This window comes from Symphalangus syndactylus, chromosome 17 (genome assembly GCF_028878055.3).
Source record: "Symphalangus syndactylus isolate Jambi chromosome 17, NHGRI_mSymSyn1-v2.1_pri, whole genome shotgun sequence".
In the NCBI taxonomy this organism is placed as follows: domain Eukaryota; kingdom Metazoa; phylum Chordata; class Mammalia; order Primates; family Hylobatidae; genus Symphalangus; species Symphalangus syndactylus.
In genome coordinates, this window is record NC_072439.2 from 36,201,760 (window position 1) to 36,214,991 (window position 13,232).

At 49.5% G+C, this 13,232-nt stretch overlaps 1 protein-coding gene across 8 annotated transcripts in view; it reads left to right on the top strand.

The window, feature by feature from the left end:
* Positions 1–13,232, top strand: part of ITGB7 (integrin subunit beta 7) — a 16,924-nt gene continuing 3,692 nt past the window's right edge. For 3 of the 8 annotated variants that reach the window (XM_055247407.2, XM_055247406.2, XM_055247409.2), the window contains exons 1-9: positions 1–110; positions 6,750–6,872; positions 7,503–7,706; positions 9,966–10,167; positions 10,254–10,424; positions 11,122–11,363; positions 12,053–12,211; positions 12,531–12,626; positions 12,788–12,877. In XM_055247407.2, coding sequence (XP_055103382.2) covers positions 7,506–7,706; positions 9,966–10,167; positions 10,254–10,424; positions 11,122–11,363; positions 12,053–12,211; positions 12,531–12,626; positions 12,788–12,877 — 1,161 coding nt within the window. In that variant the 5' untranslated portion in view covers positions 1–110; positions 6,750–6,872; positions 7,503–7,505. The remainder of the gene's footprint in view (positions 111–6,749; positions 6,873–7,502; positions 7,707–9,965; positions 10,168–10,253; positions 10,425–11,121; positions 11,364–12,052; positions 12,212–12,530; positions 12,627–12,787; positions 12,878–13,232) is intronic. The other 5 variants (XM_063621463.1, XM_063621465.1, XM_055247408.2 and 2 more) reach the window with 4 other exon arrangements.

Here is a 13,232-nt window from a genome sequence, read left to right on the forward strand (position 1 = left end):
CCCCAAATCTTCCCCACCCTGGGGAGTGTCACTTCCTCCTCTGCAGTCTCCCAGATCAGTACACAAAGGCTGCTGCTGCCGCCAGAGGAAGGGCTGCTCTGCACGCACCTGTGAGTACCAGGGCACCAGCCCTTCTGCCTCCTCTCCTTACAAGCCCAGGCCCACCTGGTCCCAACCTCTTGGGACGAGGGCTGTGACCTGGATACCGAGGGTCCTCTCCAGACTTGAGAAAGGCTCTGAACTCCTTTCTGCATTCCCAAGATCCCCTGACCTGGTTCCCTCCTCCAGTTTCACAGTACCCCCACCCCTACCTCTCCAAAAGTCCAATCTCTCTTGCATCAGTTTCCCATGAGTGGGTCTGGAGGCGGGGATGTATACAAGTGCTGTCATTTGAGTGCCTGCCATGTGCAAAGGATTATACCGAAGTAGGGCAGGTATACCGATTATACTGAGGTAGAGTTCTTCCAACATTACCCCCAGTTGCTATCCCTAATGCTCTGCCTTCAGTTCAGACTTCTTCCTAATCGGCACCTTGGGCACAGACTCCACTCTCCTGGGACACTGAGGCCCAGCAGCTCAGTTCCGTCCCCTCCTTGTGACTCCCAGTGGGCAGCAGAGGGTTCTGCTTGATTTGGGAGGTAGGGATGGGTTGGGAAGAGGCTCTGTTTCTCAGCTGCTGAGGGGGGCCACAGGGTGTGTATTGGAGTCAGAATGGAGTTCAGAAAAATGGAAATAACCACGTGGTCCCAGGGAGAGAAGGGATGACTTCAGAATACCCCTAAGGAAAGAGAAATGGGATTAGGCAGAGCCCATCAGGGCTAGCGGGGAGAGAACACAACTTTTGAGGGAGATGGTGCCTGGGTTGGAGGGAGGAAAGGAGAAAGCACAGCAGAGGCCTGGCCCTGCCCTGTCCTGCCCTGCCCCTAGTTCACTGGGTGACCGTGGCCTCATGGAATTTAGGTTTCCACTTGTAAAAAGAATGGGATGGAGTAGAAGATTCAGCCATTCTACAGTTAGGAACAGAGGGGAAAAGGAAGTAAAATAGCCCTATGAAGAAGTGGAGCAGAGAAAAGCAGCAGAGAGATGCAATAGAAGTTTTGAAATGAAAGGAGCCAGAGAGAGACAGAGAAGCAGACAGAGAAATAGGTGGCAGAACATGTATTCCCAAGGAGGGGAGAAGAGAGGATAATTGGAAAGAAAGGTAGGAAAGGGCTGTCCAGGGAGTCCCAGGGCCCCCTTTAAGGGGAGATGAGTGGGCTTGAGGTCTCTGAAAAATCTATGTGGCAGCCGGGGCTCCACTTGTGAGAGATGAGTCAAAACCCGGCTTTGAGTTGCAGCATCTCCAGCCTCCCTGACCACAGGCACTCAGAGCAAGCAGGGCTGAGGTTACACTGAGGCTGAGCTGGGGCTGGCCTCTCCCCAAGGGGTGGAGGCTCCGTTATATATGGCGCCTGAGGTCACAGGTGGTGGGGAGCAGGACCAGGACATTCAAGGACTCAACACCCCACCCCTTTCCCACACTCTGTGCAGAGTGTCTGGACCTGACTCTGGGCCCAGGCTGAAGAAGATACAAATGGTTTATGACAAAGAGTTAGTTGGCCTTTCTCATACACTGCTGATGGGAATGTGGACCAGTACAAGCCCTGAGGAATTTATGTTGGCAATACCCACCAATATATATATATTTTTCTTAGCATGAGAATGTAGATGAAATACACACCAATATTACAAATGATACCTATCTAGTTATCCTGCACGTCCTCTGCTAGGGATTTATCCTACAGATTCAGTTGCACACGTGTGAAATGAGAAATACATGACATTTGGCTGGGGGTGATGGTTCACGCCTGTAATCATGGCAATTTGGGAGGGCCGAGGCAGGTGGGTCGCTTCAGCTCAGCAATTCTAGACCAGCCTGGGCAACATGGGGAAACCTCATCTCTGCAAAATAATACAAAAATAATTAACCAGACATGGTAGCATGTGCCTGTAGTACCAGCTACTCGGGAGGCTGAGGTGGAAGGATCAGTTGAGCCAGCAAGGTCAAGGCAGCAGTGAGCCATGATTTTGCCAGTACACTAAAGCCTGGGTGACAGAGCAAGACCCTATCTCTCAAATGAATAAAATAAATAAATAAATAAATAAATAAATAAAGTACTTTTCATTTCAGTATTATTTGTCATAGTGAACTAGAAACAATTTAAAGCCAGGCACAGTGGCTCATGCCTGTAATCCCAGCACTTTGGGAAGCCGAGGCAGGAGGATCACTTGAGCCTACGAGTTTGAGACCAGCTTGGGCAACATAGCAACACCCTGTCTCTACAAAAAAATAAAAAAATAGCTGTGCTTGACGATATACACCTGTGGTCCCAGCTACGACAGAGGCTGAGGTGGGGGGAACTGCTTGAGCCCAGGAGGTGGAGGCTGCAGTGAGCCATCGTGGCACCACTGTACTCCAGCCTGGGCAACAGAGTGAGATCCTGTCTCAAAAGAAAAAAAAAAGAAGAAACAATTTAAATGCACATCCTTAAGGGACTGATTAACTGTGTGATATGAGGTATCCATGCAATGGAAAGCTTTATGACTGTAAAATTGAACAAGGATGTTCTTAATTTTCTCGTGTAGAAAGATCTTCAAGAAAAGTAGTTAAAGAAAAAAAAGTGAAAAATTGTGTTTTCTACCATTTAAAGAATTATGCCATTTGAGTCTACCATTTAAAAAGCATATGCATGTTAATTCGTATATGCATAAAACAATCTCTAGAAAGATTATAAGAAACAAAGATAAGCTGGGTGAGGTGGCTCACGCCTGTAATCCCACCACTTTGGGAGGCCGAGGTGGGCGAATCACTTGAGGTCAGGGGTTCAAGATCAGCCTGGCTAACATGGCGAAACTCTGTCTCTACTAAAAACTCTGTCTCTACACAAAAATTAGCTGGGTGTGGTGGCTCACACCTGTAATCCCAGCTACTCAGGAGGCTGAGGCACACGACTCGCTTGAACCCAGGAGGCAGAGGTTGTAGATCATGCCACTGCATTCCAGCCTGGTCGACAGAGTGTGACTCTGCCAAAAAAAAAAAAAAAAGGTAAAGAAAAAAGAAACAAAGATAATAGAAAATGATATTTATTCAGGGTAGGTGTGGAAACTGAGTATGGCATATGGGGTAGGAGATTTCTCACCATCTTATTTAACTTTTTGATTTTTAAAATGGTAAGATATACAAATATTTATCATTTTTACCACTTTTAAGTATACAATTCAGTGGCATTAAGTACATTCACTAATTCCAGAACTTATTCATCACCCTAAAATGAAACTGCCCATTAAGCAGTCATTCCCCATTTCCCCTTCCCTCAAGCTCTGGTAACCACTAATCTACCTTCTGTCTCTGTGGATTTTTCTAGTTTGGATATGTTGCGTATGTGGAATCATACAATATGTGATCTTTCATGAACGGTTTTGTTCACTGAGGATGTTTTCAAGGTTCATCCATGTTGTAGCATGTATGTATCAGTACTTCACTTTTTTTTTTTTTTTTTTTTTGAGACTGAGTTTTGCTCTTGTTGCCCAGGCTGGAATGAAATGGTGCAATCTCGGCTCACTGCATCCTCCGCCTCCCAGGTTCAAGCGATTCTCCTGCCTCAGCCTCCCAAGTAGCTAGGGTTACAGGAGACCACCACCATGCCTGGCTAATTTTTGTATTTTTAGTAGAGATGGGGTTTCACCATGTTGGTCAGGCTGGTTTCGATCTCCTGATCTCAAGTGATCCACCCGCCTCGGCCTCCCAAAGTGCTGGGATTACAGATGTGAGCCACCGTGCCCAGCCCCATTTCATTGCTTTTTATGGCCAAATAACTTTCTGCTGTATGGATATACCACCTTTTCTTTATCCATTCATCAGTTGATGGACATTTGGGTTCTTTCCACCTTTTAGCTATTGTGAGTAGTGCTGCTGTGAACATTTCTGTACCAGTTTTTGTTTGAACACCTGTTTTCAATTCTTCTGGGTATATATCTAAGAGTGAAATTGCCAGGTTATAGGATAATCCTATGCTCAATTTATTGAGGAACCAAACTTTTCCACAGAGATTGTACCATTTTATATTCCTTACACGGTAATATATAAGGATCCCAATTTCTCCATGTTCCCATCAACACTCATTGTTTTTCATTTTTTGATGGTAGTCATTCTAGTAGAAGTGAAGTGGTATCTCATTGTGGTTTTCTTTTTTTTCTTTTTCTTTTCTTTTTTTTCTTTTTCTTTTCTTTTTTTTCTTTCTTTCTTTCTTTTTTTTTTTTTTTTGAGACAGGGTCTCGTTCTGTCACCTAGGCTGGAATTCAGTGGCCTGATCTTGGCTCACTGAAGCCTCTGCCTCCCGGGTTCAAGCGATTCTTGTGCCTCAGCTTCCCAAGTAGCTGGAGCTACAGGCATGCACCACCATGCCCGGTTAAATTTTGTATTTTTAGTAAAGATAGGGTTTTACCATGTTGCCCAGGCTGCTCTTGAACTCCTGACCTCAAGTGATCCGTCCACCTCAGCCTCCCAAAGTGCTGGGATTACAGGCGTGAGCCACCACACCCAGATCATTGTGGGTTTCATTTGCATTTTCCTAATGATTAATAATGTTGAGCATTTTTCATATGCTGGGTGGCTATTTGTCTATCTTCTTTGAAGAAATGTCTTTTTAAGTCTTTTGCTCATTTTAAAAGTTGGGTTGTCTTTTCGTTGTTGAATTGTAAAAGTTCGTTATATATTAAGGATACTCATCCGATATATAATCTGCAAATATTTTCTCCCATTCTGTGGGTTGTCTTCACTCTCTTGACATTGTCTTTGATGCACAAAAGTTTAAATTTTTGATGAAGTCCAATGTATCTGTTTTTCCTTTTGTTGTTTGTGCTTTTGGTATTACAGCGAAGAATCCATTACCAAGTCCAAGATTATGAAGATTTACCCATATACTTTCTTCTAAGAGTTTATAGTTTTAGTAGTTATATTTAGGCCTTTGATCCCTTTTCAGTTAACCTTTGTATATGGTGTGAGGTTGGGGGGGGTCCAACTTCATTCTTTTGCATGTTGAAAGCACCTTTTTTTTTTTTTTTTTTTGAGAAAAAGTGGTGGCGTGTGCCACTACACCCGGCTAATTTTTGTATTTTTAGTAGAGACGGGGTTTCACTATTTTAGCCAGGCTGGTCTTGAACTCCTGACCTTGTGATCTGCCCATCTCGGCCTCCCAAAGTGTTGGAATTACAGGCATGAGCCACCATACCTGGCCTTTTTTTTAAGATGGAGTTTCAGCTGGGCATGTAATCCCAGCTCATGCCTGTAATCCCAGCACTTTGGGAGCCTGAGGCGGGTGGATCACTTGAGGTCAGGAGTTTGAGACCAGCCCGGCCAATGTGGTAAAACCCTGTCTCTACTAAAAATACAAAAACTAGCTGGGTGTGGTGGCGCATGCCTGTAGTCCCAGATACTTGGGCGCCTGAGGCCAGAGAATCGCTCGAACCTGGGAGGCAGAGGTTGCAGTGAGCTGAGATGGTGCCACTGCACTCCAGCCTGAGCAAGACTCCATCTCAAAAAAACAAAACAAAAAAGACAGAGTTTCACTCTGTTGTCCAGGCTGCAGTGCAGTGGCACAATTGCAGCTCACTGCAACCTCTGCCTCCTGGGATCATGTGATTCTCCTGCCTCAGCCTCCTGAGTAGCTGGGATTACAGGCGCACACCACCACACCTGGCTAGTTTTTGTATTTTTAGTAGAGACGGGGTTTCACCATGTTGTCCAGGCTGGTCTCGAACTCCTGACCTCAAGTGATCCACCTGCCTCAGCCTCCCAAAAGTGTTGGGATTACAAGCATGAGCCACTGTGCCCAGCCCCAGCCCCATTTTTTGAAGACAGTTTTTCTCATTGAATGGTTTGGCACCCTTGTTTGAAATCAATTGGTCACAGAAGCATAGTTTATTTCTGGACTCTTTCAATTCTACTGATGTATAATATATGTGTATCCTTATGCCAGTACCACACTGTCTTATTTTTTTCAAGAGACAGGGTTTCACTCTGTTGCCCAGGGCAAAGTACAGTGACATGATCATACCTCACTGCAGCCTCAAACTACTGGGTTCAAGCTGTCTTTCACCAGCATTGGGATTACACGCATGAGCCACTGTGACCAGCCAGTGCTGTCTTGATCACTGTAGCTTTGCAGTACCTTTTTTACAAGATTATTTTGGCTATTTGGGGTTCCGTGCAATTCCATATAAATTTTAGGATCAGCTTTTCCATTTCTGCAAAAAAAAAAAGGGCCAATGGGATTTAACTTTTTGACTTATGAAGCGTGGTAAATGAATTACCTGCTCGTTTTTAAAAATTAATATGTTTTTTAAAATCAGGAGTTTGCTTGGCTTTCCTAAAGGTCACTCGAGGAATTACCCTGTCTCCAGGCTCTTTCTTCAATCTAGATTATCTCTGTGTAAAGTACAGAAAATAGAAAATTTTTTTGCCAACACTGGCCTTCTTTCTCCCCTTATCCCAGACCTGCAGAGAGTTCTTGTGGCCTAATCTTCATTCCTCTTGCTACCATGTCAACCAAGTAAAACTATTCTTCCTTGACTCTTTCACACACTCCCTCATCTGCTCCAGCTTTCTTTTCTTTAATTCCCACTCACTGACCCTCTTCTCTTATTTAGAATCCAAGATTGTAAAACCGCCAAGTATGTCAGATTATTTATCCAACTCATCCACTTTGCAGATGTGGAAACTAAAGCCCAGAGAGAAAGTCTGACTTGCCCCACAGCCAGTGAGTGACTGCAGCAGCACCAGAATCTGGTCTGTTTCCTGTTTGGCGCTTCTACCACTACGGCTTAGGATCTCGGTAAATAGAACTGGGTGCAGACTTTAGTGCTTCCAGGCCCAGTCCCCAAATCCTATAGTAGGCCATTTTGCCCACCCTGGCCACAAGAAGTCTGCACACAGGAAGGACAGATCTTCTCTGAGGCCCCTATTTTTTTTTTTTTTTTTTAAGACAGATTCTTGCTCTGTCACCCAGGCTGGTGTGCAGTGGCGTGATCTCGGCTCACTGCAACCTCCGCCTCCCCGGTTCAAGCAATTCTCTTGCCTCAGCTTCCTGAGTAACTGGGATTACAGGTGCACGTTACCACGCCTGACTAATTTTTGTATTTTTAGTAGAGGTGGGGTTTCGCCATGTTGACCAGGGCTGGTCTCAAATTCCTGAGCTCAGGTGATCCACCCACCTCGGCCTCCTAAAGTGCTGGGATAACAGGCAAGAGCCACCACGTCCGGAGGCCCCTACCTTTGCCTGATACCTGCTCCTTCCCATCATTTTGAAGAAACTGCTGAATCCACAGGGGAAGTGAAACTATGAGGGGAGATAAAGTGTTGGGGTACAGTTTTGAGAGTGATAACCACAAGCTAAGTTTAGAGGACTGAGAGCTTGAGGGTCCTCCCTGAGGACCCACATGTCCCCCTTTATATACTATTACAGGGCATGGTGGCTTTGCCAGTGGTCCTTGTTTTGCTGCTGGTCCTGAGCAGAGCTGAGAGTGAATTGGATGCCAAGATCCCATCTACAGGGGATGCCACAGAATGGCGGAATCCTCACCTGTCCCCGCTGGGGTCCTGCCAGCCAGCCGCCTCCTGCCAGAAGTGCATTCTCTCACACCCCAGCTGTGCATGGTGCAAGCAACTGGTAAAGATGGGCCTATGGCTTTTGAACCATGTGTATGTGTATGTGTATGTGCAGCCTGGATATATGTGTGTGATTATGTGGGCACATGTATGATTTTCTAGGAACATTCCACAGTCTCATGTGTGACTGAGTTTGTGCACATAGGACTCCTGTGTGTGGACATACGTGTGTGCATACATATGCATGCAAGTTTCCTGTGCACTTAGTATTATGTCTGTATCCATTTGCTTGTGTATATATGGAGAGAATTTGTGACCATGAATTGGGAGAAAGTATGTGCTTGTGGGAATTCACGCTTGTGTATATGTAGAAGGAGCTGTTGTGTATGTAAACATGTGGAAAGGTACTACCCAGTGCGGGCTGCCATAACAAAATACCATAGGCTGGGTGGTTTAAGCAACAGGAATTCATTTCTCCTAATGTTGGAGGCTGGGAAGTCCAAGATCAAAGTGCTGGCTGATTTGGTTCCTCAGTTAGGGCCCTCTTCCTGGCTTGCAGACTGGCTACCTTCTTGCTGTGTCCTCACATAGTGGGGAGGGGGTTGGGGGATGGGGGTGGGAACCGCGTCTCTTCTTGTAAGCGCACTAATTCCATCATGAGGGTTCCACCCTTAGGCCCTCATCTAAGCCTAGGTACCTCCCAAAGGCTCTATCTCCAAATGCCATCACATGGAGGGTTAGGGCTTCAACACAGGATGGGGTGGGGGTGGGGTGGGGTAGGGGTGCAGAGTTCGGTCCATAGCAGAAAGTGTGTGGTTAGATTTCTAAGTCTGTGTTTTGGGTGGAGGCATTCTGTTCCTGGGTGCGTAGTAGCCTATGATTGGACAAGTAGAAAGGGGAGGGGTGGAAGTATATGGGCTTGAGGGGGACTGGAAAGGCTTGAGCTACCTAAGTGGCCAAGAAGGATGCTAGGGAGCAGGTGTCTCCCTGGCTCTTCAAACAAAGCTGTTTGTTTATGCTTTAAAGAGACAGAGCTCATGGAGCAGCAGAGCAGGAGGGGTGCCCAAGCTGGGATGGGGGCAGGTCTGCCTCTCTCAGGGGAAGATGGAGGGTTAGATCAGTGTGGGAGCCCAGATAAGAGATGGGGGCAAATTCACATGGAAGCAGAGCTACAGATGCTTAGAGGACCCAGGAGAAAGGCACACAGTGAATCTGACTAGACAAGAAGGGTAGATACTGAGTCTGCACAAGGCAGAGAGGCACAGGTGCCAGGCTGGAGCTGGGGAGCTGGAGCTCTTGAGATGGTCAGGTCTGTGTCTGACTTCTCCAGTCCCCTGACACCCAGGGCCAGCTGAGAAGCCGCTCTAACCATTTCCTTCCCCTGTGGCTTCCCAACCAGTCCCAGGGGTACCAGACATATTGGTGGGGAGGACGCCTCCTCTTCTGTTCTTACCCTTTCCCTTCCAAGGAGCTGTGGGTCTTAGTCTGACCACCTTCCCATTTTGGTGTGAGCTTGCTGGGGAGGTTGGCCTAGGAGGCAAGGCCCCTGTTTTTTTTTTTTTGTGGTAGTGAAGTCTCTAAGATCTCAACAGGAAGTCTGTGGCCTCTATTGGGGAGGAGAGGGGTAGGTGGCTGGGGCAAGGGGGAGTTGAGATAGGGGAGGGGTGGGGGACTGCTATAGGAAGTGGGGCTCTGACAAGGGAGAAAGGACCAGAGTTCCACCGGTGGCGGTTCATGCCTGTAATCCCAGCACTTTGGGAAGCTGGGGCAGGAGGATTTCTTGAGGCCAGGAGTTCGAAACCAGCCTGGGCAAAAAAGCAAGACCCTGTCTTTATAGTAGGAAAAAAAAAAAAAAAGGCGTGGTGGTTCACGCCTGTAATCCCAGCACTTTGGGAGGCTGAGGTGGGTGGATCACTTGAGGTCAAGAGTTTGAGACCAGCCTGGCGAATATGGGGAAACCCCGTCTCTACTAAAACTACAAAAAACGTGGGCATGGTGGCACACGCCTGTAGTCCCAGCTACCGGGAGGCCAAGGTACGAGAATCACTTGAACCCGGGAGGTGGAGGTTGCAGTGAGTGGAGATGGCACCGCTGCACTCCAGCCTGGATGACAGAGTGAGAATCTGTCTCAAAAACAAAACAACAAAAAAGACCGGAGTTCAAGGTAGCTGTGGCGAGGAGGAGGGGAGGGAATCAGGGACTCAGGGAGTGGACTGGAGGTGGGGGCATTAGAGGTGGCCGGGTTTGCAGGGTGTTTTTGGGAGCGTGGCCCAGGGCCTATGCAGGACCGGGTCTCGACGCGCCTTTTCTTGCTGAGCAGAACTTCACCGCGTCGGGGGAGGCGGAGGCGCGGCGCTGCGCCCGACGAGAGGAGCTGCTGGCTCGAGGCTGCCCGCTGGAGGAGCTGGAGGAGCCCCGCGGCCAGCAGGAGGTGCTGCAGGACCAGCCGCTCAGCCAGGGCGCCCGCGGAGAGGGTGCCATCCAGCTGGCGCCGCAGCGGGTCCGGGTCACGCTGCGGCCTGGTGAGTTAGGGGCGGCGGGGCCAGGCCAGAGGTCTAGGCTGGCGTTCCAATGCGCTCTGCTGACCCGCCCGCCACCCACCCCGCAGGGGAGCCCCAGCAGCTCCAGGTCCGCTTCCTTCGTGCTGAGGGATACCCGGTGGACCTGTACTACCTTATGGACCTGAGCTACTCCATGAAGGATGACCTGGAACGCGTGCGCCAGCTCGGGCACGCTCTGCTGGTCCAGCTGCAGGAAGTCACCCATTCTGTGCGCATTGGTGAGCCGAGCGCTGCCTCCCGCCCTGTTAGCCCTTGCCTATTCAACCACTGCCCTAGCCTCTGCCAACATCCTGGACTCACAAGGGCCCCAACTTGCCCTCCCAGTTGTTGACAGGCCTAGCCAGGCCACAGGTTCGTTCCTGCATCTCTCCCTAAAGACACTCATCTTCTAGGTCACAGCTGGAGAGGACTCAAGAGACTGTCCGTTTTACAGGTCTAGCTGAGACCCAGCGTCTGGAGACACTGTGCTTGGGCACTCTCTGGGCCTGGACAGCTGCCCTGGGCCTACCAACCTGGAACCTGCCCTGATGCAAGTCTCCCTGGACAAGGCCTAGATGCCACTGTCCCTGGCTCCACATTCTGTGCCAACTCTCCTCTATTCAAATTTCCTTCCTTTGCCTCATGCTGCAACCATATCCTATACCTGGGCCTTCTTCCGCCTTCTGGAAGTTCCCATTTGTCCTGGAAGTTCCCATTTGCCCAGGAAGTTGTGTCCTCCTCTTAATGTCCTCTACTTGCCACTTCCCTGAGCCAGTGGTCTCACTGCTTTGCTTGCCAGTTACCAGGTCCCTGCCCCCTAGGTGCACCCTCTCCCATCACCATCTTCCCCACCCCACTTCCCATAGAGCACTCTCATGGGTCCTCTGTTGCTGCCCTGCGACTTCTGGCACAACCTTTATTCCTCTCCTCTCCCAGGTTTTGGTTCCTTTGTGGACAAAACAGTGCTGCCCTTTGTGAGCACAGTACCCTCCAAGCTGCGCCACCCCTGCCCCACCCGGCTGGAGCGCTGCCAGTCACCCTTCAGCTTTCACCATGTGCTGTCCCTGACGGGGGACGCGCAAGCCTTCGAGCGGGAGGTGGGGCGCCAGAGTGTGTCCGGCAATCTGGATTCGCCTGAAGGTGGCTTCGATGCCATTCTGCAGGCTGCACTCTGCCAGGTGAGGAGGTGGGGTGGGGATCTGAGCCTGGAGGTCTGTTTGGCAACAGGACTGCCCCTTATGGTTGTGTAGTGCACAGTTCTAGGGGGTGCCATTCATAACATAGTTGCTGTAGTTTGTATACTTAACAATTACCTGGTGGGCTGGAGTAAAATATCTTGAGGAGGAGGCATGTTTTTCTAATTCACAAGTAAGCCTCCGCTAGCAGCAGCCCTTTTTTTTTTTTTTTTTTGAGACGGAGTCTTGCTCTGTGGCCCAGGCTGGAGTGCAGTGGCGCAATCTCGGCTCACTGCAAACTCTGCCTCCCGGGCTCACGCCATTCTCCTGCCTCAGCCTACCGAGTAGCGGGGACTACAGGCGCCTGCCACCACGCTCGGCTATTTTTTTTGTATTTTTAGTAGAAATGGGGTTTCACCGAGTTATCCAGGATGGTCTCGATATCCTGACCTCGTGATCCGCCCGCCTCGGCCTCCCAAAGTGCTGGGATTACAGGCGTGAGCCACCGCGCCTGGCAACAGCAGCCTTCTTTAGGGGGCTGGGGAGAGCAGGGAGAAGCAAGGTACTGGAGGCAAGGGGATGGATAAGCTGACTCAGAGTGAGGCTGGCCACATTCTTGGCTCACAGAGCTGGCTGGGGTGGCTCAAGGGCCATGCCCAGGTGCATAGCCTACCACCCCCACTGTACCTCAGGAGCAGATTGGCTGGAGAAATGTGTCCCGGCTGCTGGTGTTCACTTCAGATGACACATTCCATACAGCTGGGGACGGGAAGTTGGGCGGCATTTTTATGCCCAGTGATGGGCACTGCCACTTGGACAGCAATGGCCTCTACAGTCGCAGCACAGAGTTTGTGAGTCCCTATTGTCACCCCGCCTCTCCCCATTTGAGCCACACCTCTTTCCTTCCAGGACTCCCACTCCCAGCCTTACAGTCCTCACCAGTAACCACCCTGTAGACACCCTGCCATCTTCTCCAGTAGTTCCTCCTTTCAGCTGCCGAGACAGGACACCTTTGTCACCCCATTCCCTACCTCCTTCCTATTCCATAGCAAGCCTCCAGGGCTCCTCCAGCTGGTGAAACATTGGTTCCTGGATTCCCTGGGCTGAGGGTACCTTGCATGTTGTGGGGGAAACCTGTGGGGCTCACCTTGTCCCTGCTCCCTGCCCCAGGACTACCCTTCTGTGGGTCAGGTAGCCCAGGCCCTCTCTGCAGCAAACATCCAGCCCATCTTTGCTGTCACCAGTGCCGCACTGCCTGTCTACCAGGTAAGAGCTGTCTACATGTCAGATCCCCAGCCCCATCCCATCCTTTCTCAATTCCCCCAAAGATACATTCTCCGTCCCCCACATGCCCTCCTTCCAGACCTCCGGGAGCCCATTTTCCTAGAGCTGTGACCCACCATTTCCCTTAACTCCCCAAAACTCAGGAGCTGAGTAAGCTGATTCCTAAGTCTGCAGTTGGGGAGCTGAGTGAGGACTCCAGCAATGTGGTACAGCTCATCATGGATGCTTATAATGTGAGGGGCCAGGGGAAGAGGAGATGGTGAGGGTGGGCACTAGGGAAAGGGGCCCTTGGGTAGGGTGGCAGAACTAAGAGGAAATGGTCACTTTTTGGTCTAACATTCCACAGCTCCTACCTATAGTGTGCATGTGGCTGTCATTAATGTTCAATCTTACATTCATCAGTCTTAAAATATCTGACATGCAGACAGCATGGAGCTCTGCTCTGGGCAAGAAAGGAAAGTTTCAATCACTGAGCTTTTATTTCATGCGCCCACCATCCTAGGTGGACATACTGTTTGCTACTTCATTTAACCCTGCCAAAAGCCTTGCTTCATAGTGTTATCATCCCTATTTTACAGATGAGGAAAC